The sequence below is a fragment of the Aythya marila genome, assembly GCF_965140915.1.
Source record: "Aythya marila genome assembly, chromosome: 9".
Taxonomy (NCBI): domain Eukaryota; kingdom Metazoa; phylum Chordata; class Aves; order Anseriformes; family Anatidae; genus Aythya; species Aythya marila.
The window spans coordinates 16,535,014-16,540,931 of NC_139050.1; the positions used below are offsets into that span (position 1 = coordinate 16,535,014).

Here is a 5,918-nt window from a genome sequence, read left to right on the forward strand (position 1 = left end):
AAATGCTACAAGCAGCGAGGTGCTCTCACCGGATTTTAGTATTAACGCAGTGCCCGCAGACCATCCTGATATTGACACTGACCTTAATCGCTGTGCTTTGCTGAACTCCTTTGCTAAGCTCTATTAATAAAAAGAGAGGTATGTGAGGGATTCAGCTTCCCCCAAGAGCTTAGGCTGACATTCTTTCTCTGCTGATCTAAAGGGGAAGAAAAACATATCAAGACATGATTTTTAAAACAACTGTATAAAAGGTCTGGCCTTGTTCCTCTGGGGATTGCAACTCCCTCTGCTGTGTGAGATTCGTGGAGGCACATTTCTCCCATCCTGCCTGACAAACTGAAATGGCTTCAAGGGCAGCATTTTTTTTTTTTTTTGCAGCATTTCTTTTAGTTATTTAAGAATATACTAACAAATGCCAATGAGAAAATTCAAAGCTGAGAATGTCACATCTCTGTCAGCTCAGTTTTGCAGAAAAAGAGATTCTGAATCCCCACAGTGGCAGCAGCTGGGCTTTAAATCGAATATCTGAGCTTTTACCAAAGAACGTCTCTTAGGCAAGCAAAATAGTTGTGGCCTTACAGAACTGTCTACTGCTATAAACGTTAGGGTAAACATTGCTCATTTGAAGCAAATTAGAAAAGAAGCCTTGATTTTTTTTTAATAGTCTTGGTTTTGGCTAGGAGATGCGCAGCCGGTTTCGTGCTGACTGCAGAGAAACGCTTTCAGCTCCTGCTCTCTGAGGCTGCGCTGATACGAACTGAGAGCTATCGGGAGCACTTCCCGGCTGTGACATCTCTGCAGCTGGGAACAGCAGAGTCCGGGCAGGCCACAGCAGGGCCCGTGCCCATTCTGCCACCAGAGGAGCACTCGGTGGGCGCTCCTCACTGGTACCTGAGCGAACTTCGCTTTATTCCTTCCTCAAAACAGAAGCTAACAGAAGAATTCAGAGAATTCACAATCCTCCATCCCTCCTCCACTCCGATCTGTAAGAAAAAGCCCAGTTTATAGTTTATCCCCGCTTCCACATACACAAACCCCGCTCCCCACCCCCCGGCCCAGGCCCGGCGCTCACCGGGCCCCGCGGCCCCGTCTCCATGGCAACCGCCCGGCTCCGGGGGCCTTGCGGAGCTGCCCGCAGGAGTGCCTGAACAACGGGTATAGCGACTCCCCTCCGCTAACCCGCCCCCATAAAATAAAGCGGACGCCAAACCGGACACGCGGAGACCCGGGGCCGGTGTCCGCGCGCTGTTGGGGCCGCTTCTATTTATTTTTTTCACTCAGGCTCTATTGGGGCCGCCCGCCGGTGGGGGCCTTCGCGGCGCGTATCCCGGCAGGCAGCGCGCGGGGTTCTCCCTTTCGCCGCCATCTTGGTGCGCAGCCATAGGGGTGAGCGGGGCCGCGGCGGCACCGGGCCGGGGTTGGGGGGGGGCTGCCCCCGCCATCGGGCTACCGGCGGGTGCGGGGCCCCCGGGGCTTCCCGTCTGGCGCCGTGCGGGACGAGGAGCGGGCGGGATGGCGCCGATGCGCGGCGGATGGTGCCGGGAAGCCGCCTGAGGCCTGGAGCGGCTGGTGCCGGGAGGCGGCCGAGGGGTCCCCCCGCACCCCCGCTGTGAGGCAGGGGCAGGCCCCGGGGGCGGAGGTGGCGGCCGAGCAGGGCTGGGGGAGGCTGACGGGGTGTGTGTGTGTCGTTCTAGGCCTGCCGGGACCAGGGCTGCAGGAGGACACCATGAGCGGGAGGTGAGTGAGCCGTCCCACGCTGCGGTTACGGCGTGATTTTGGCAGGTTCTGCTAAAAAAGGGGCTTTTGCGAGTGTTTGGCTAAACCTGCGGGCAGTGGATTGTGTTTTGTGCCTGCTCTGGTCTTCCACGGCAGCTCCTCTAGGCAGTACACCTGATATCCTGGGTGTCTGTCAGACCGCCACAATTGGGTCTGCGTATTCTGAAATCCTTGCCTTGAACTGCTTGTAGCTGTTTGTTTTGTCCCACGCCTGTCAGTAGATTGTTGAGTGTTAATATTAGTTGGAGTAGTCTTGGTATTGATCTTAGTGCTTCATTGATTAATGGAGGTCCTGTAGCACTGATGTATTCTTCTATAGATACAGGGAGCATTGTGTTCACAGATAGTGGAGGGATTAAAACTGAATCTTAAGGTTTTGTTTTAATATTTATATGCAGTTTATTTTGTGTGGAAGATAGAACTGGGTTATTTACCTTAATACCATTGTATTATGGTTGCTGTATACAGTTGTGACACGGTCATGTTTTGTGGAACAAGCCATCCCATTGCTTTAAGCGTATAGCACAAACAAGTTTTTGTCATAGAGAATTGTTGAGTTTGTGTCAGTTGTACAGCACACGTGCACTGAGTTGTAGGCCTCTATTTCTGCCTGTCCACATAAACTGCAGTTTGAGGCTGCAAATGAATTGCTGCTAATACCTTTGGCTGCAGCAGCTCATGCTTAACTGCAGCACAAGAAACTCAATGTATGTGGTATACGTGCATAGACTGTTGTCCCAGTTACTTAGCTTTTCTCTATTCCCTGAATGTAAAAACTTGAAGTAATTGGTAGAACTGTTTTCTTTTTCTCAGCTGTTTTTCTATTGGTGTGGAAATAGTTTGTTCTGAATGAACACGTTGTTTGGCTTTATCTTTAATGTTTGGAACTGAGTTAATATGTACATTTTTAACGTCTTCAGGTTGTGGTCCAAGGCCATTTTTGCTGGCTACAAACGTGGCCTCCGAAACCAGCGGGAGCACACCGCCCTTCTGAAAATTGAAGGTGTCTATGCTCGCCAGGAGACAGAGTTCTACTTGGGCAAGAGGTGTGCCTATGTGTACAAAGCAAAAAAGTAAGTCATTTTTACTGCTAAACTAAATCTGTCAACTTCTATGCCAGGTTTTGCAAATGCTGGGGTGTGAGCAGTCTACTTAGGTATCTTTAGATAGAGCAAAAAGAGAAGGAGCTCAGCTTGCAAACAATGTCCATACAGTGTTGTTTAGAGCAGTTTCCTTGTTTGTTCTTAAGTTTGAAGTCCTTTGTTGTTTTTTAATTAGTTGACCTATGTGTCCATCATTCAGATCATCAACTTAATGTATAATAATCAGTCACTGTTACAAAAGATGTATTAAAGGGCAAACGGGAAGAAAAGCAGCCTTTGCTTGGGTCTGGCAAAAACTGAAGGCAGGTTGATAGAGCAAACAGAGGTGCGATGAACTTGTGTTGAACACTGTTATTGGGATATTTAATGGCAGAATATTTTTGAAGGTTGGAGAAGCTTATCCTGGCTTTTGCACGTCCATGTCAGAACACTTCTGCTGTGCTAGCACTGGTGGTCACTTCAGAGTGGTCACTTATTGCCTTCCACTTATTTTTTTTCTTTGAGCATAATTGTTGAGATACAGGAGTTGAGAATTGCCTTGAATAAAACTTATCAGGCTGTTTGTGTGACCAGCATCATTTTGAATATGACGTGGCTTTTCTTCTAAGGTAGTTGTGGCCGGTCCCAGTGCCTTAGGCTCATGCGTGTGGTGTTTCTGGCAAAATCTTAGAAAAAAAAAATGTGTTTTCTTCAGAATAGAAATTGAGGAGTTCTCAGTTAGATCTTAATATCGATGTTTTCCCTATTAAGCTTTATGGTTTGTTAATACTTCTCTGGAGCTTGTGACAATCTACCAGCTGCAGCACTTACCCTGTTTGGAAGGCACGGTGCAGTTTGTGTGCTCAGAACCTTTTCTGTTTCCTCAGCAACACCGCAACCCCTGGTGGCAAGCCCAACAGGACACGAGTGATCTGGGGGAAGGTAACCCGTGCCCATGGGAACAGCGGCATGGTTCGTGCCAAGTTCCGTTCCAACCTCCCTGCCAAGGCCATTGGACACAGAATCCGAGTGGTGAGTAGTTCTGGTTCAGCAACGAGGCATTCATTGGCAGCTTTTGGGGTGCATTTTAATCCCCCTGACTGTGAGGGAAAGCCTGAACTCTGATTTTGTTCTGATGCTGTTGTGTATTCCTTGCGAAGCTAGGAGAGGTTTATTGCTGGCTGCTTGTGCTGAGAGGATTCGTTGTGTTGTGAAGGGTTTTGTGTGCTTGTTTAGGCTGCCTCCAAAGGCTCTTAAAGTTCCTGGACTCTTCAGCTCCCTTGTAAAGATATTTTTATTTCTTTTCCTTGCATCTTGTATATGTAATTTTTCTGCTTTTCTGCCCCAGTTCCTACCCAACGGCAGGGGAACTGTGGCATCAGTTTTTTTCCTCCTACCTCCCAAATGTTTTTAACTGAGGGGCAATTATCTTCCTAGTGATTTTGCCCAAAGAATCATTAGAGGGGGATGTTGAGTCTTCATTTGTCTTTCTCCTGTGCCTTAGAAAAAGCACAGTAGGAGCAGCATGGTTAAATCCTGAAACCAGACACATGAAGCCTCTTCCTCTCAGTGAGCTGGAGAGCTGACAGCTGTGGGGGAGCCTGTACCTCTTGTGTAAATGGGGGAGTTGCTTTTATAGCAGTTGAAGAGAAGCTTGTTTAAAATCAGTCCCATAACAAGGTATCTAATGTGATTCTATTCTTGTGTTTTACAGATGCTGTACCCGTCTAGGATCTAAATTTTTATTGGAAATAAAATGCAGAGTCTGTTTCATTTTTGTACATTCCTATTTTTATCTTCTCCACCTACTTTGCGGGATTTTATTGTTCTTCAGTGGCGTATCAGAGTGTACAGCACAGTGATGTAGTGGCTCCAAACTAGATCCCCAGATGGAGATTTGACCCATGCAGGGCACTTGTACAGCAGACTGCATTCTAAAGGCAAATATCTGGCAGCCCTTACTGTGACCTGTCATTGCCTCCATCGTAGAACGACCGATTTTCAGGGCTGAGCAATAAATGTTTACAACCTCAGACTGTGCACGCAAGTTTTCTACAGGAGAAAGAATGGGAGAAGTATTTCCTTGCCTCCCAGTTAGAGGGAAACCTCTTATACCTGCTGGTTTCCTTTCCAGCCTTACCACAAAGAGTACGTGGGATGGGAAGGATCTTTAAATCAGGATCCCCTGTTACTTTCATCATTTCTTTAACGTTTATTGATCAAAAAGGCAGTGAAAACAGATTGAAGGATACTTAGAAGTCTGAGTTTCTTGGTACGTCTCAAAAAAAATGGGTAATTTTAAGGGAGGTTTCAGGCAGCTGCAGGTTGGCATGGCTACTGCTGATGTCATAGTCTTCTTTTATTCCCAAAATGACCCGTCAGTACAGGAGGGTGACGGCTGCTGATGCATCAGAGCAGTTCAGACACCAGGAAAGCATCTCTGGCTGCTGAGGCAAGTGAGTCACTGCCCTAACCCTCACGCCAATGTCTTCTTTTTTCCCACCTCACGAGTGAGCTTCCTTGGCCCTGCTGCTTTTATGTGGCAGGTCGGTGTTTCATAAATAGCCTTCCCTTCTGAAGGAGATATAGATAGAATACATTATTGGGTAAATTACTTTGTTTGTGAAATTCAAATTGTTTGAAGCTGGCTCCTGTCATCTGGTTTATAAATTATTTCTCTAGATATGCTTCAAGCACTAAAAACAATTTTGTCTTTGCTTTGAGGTTAGGAGAACACGTGTAGCTTTTACATGGATGGAGAGAAACTGGGCAGCTTAGGGGGTACTTGGGTCAAGCAGGGCTTTATTCTTAGAAATACCAAGTTGTACATGTAGGATTCAAAGAAGGGCAGGTGGAACATAAACTGAATTTCCAGGTTGGGGCTGTACCAGAGGTATGAGGAGAAAACTAACAGGCAAATCGGATTGTGACAGCGTGTGGGTCAGACTGGTCCCTGCTGGGTGTTTGGCTTCTGCTGAAGAGAAGGTAATTAATGAGTGCTGCCACTGAGTTAATGTTTGTGTCAGAACTCAAGTCCAGCATTCATCTGGCCCTGCCAAA

The 5,918-nt window shown here is 47.2% G+C and overlaps 1 protein-coding gene across 2 annotated transcripts; it reads left to right on the forward strand.

The window, feature by feature from the left end:
• Nucleotides 1–1,165: 1,165 nt before the first annotated feature.
• On the forward strand, nt 1,166–4,631 carry RPL35A (ribosomal protein L35a). 2 transcript variants are annotated; one of them, XM_082767713.1, is made up of 5 exons: nt 1,166–1,370; nt 1,695–1,737; nt 2,697–2,849; nt 3,746–3,890; nt 4,573–4,631. In XM_082767713.1, exons 2-5 carry the CDS (start codon nt 1,727–1,729, stop codon nt 4,594–4,596), a joined length of 333 nt encoding a protein of 110 aa, XP_082623839.1. In that variant the 5' UTR covers nt 1,166–1,370; nt 1,695–1,726; the 3' UTR covers nt 4,597–4,631. The 2 variants fall into 2 exon arrangements, with proteins under 2 accessions (XP_082623839.1, XP_082623838.1); XM_082767712.1 differs by having other exon boundaries at nt 1,295–1,386.
• Nucleotides 4,632–5,918: the final 1,287 nt, after the last annotated feature.

Coding starts and splice junctions, on each gene's coding strand:
- RPL35A (XM_082767713.1), top strand. Junction 2,850..3,745: donor TATGTGTACAAAGCAAAAAA/GTAAGTCATTTT, acceptor CTGTTTCCTCAG/CAACACCGCAACCCCTGGTG. Junction 3,891..4,572: donor TTGGACACAGAATCCGAGTG/GTGAGTAGTTCT, acceptor TGTGTTTTACAG/ATGCTGTACCCGTCTAGGAT.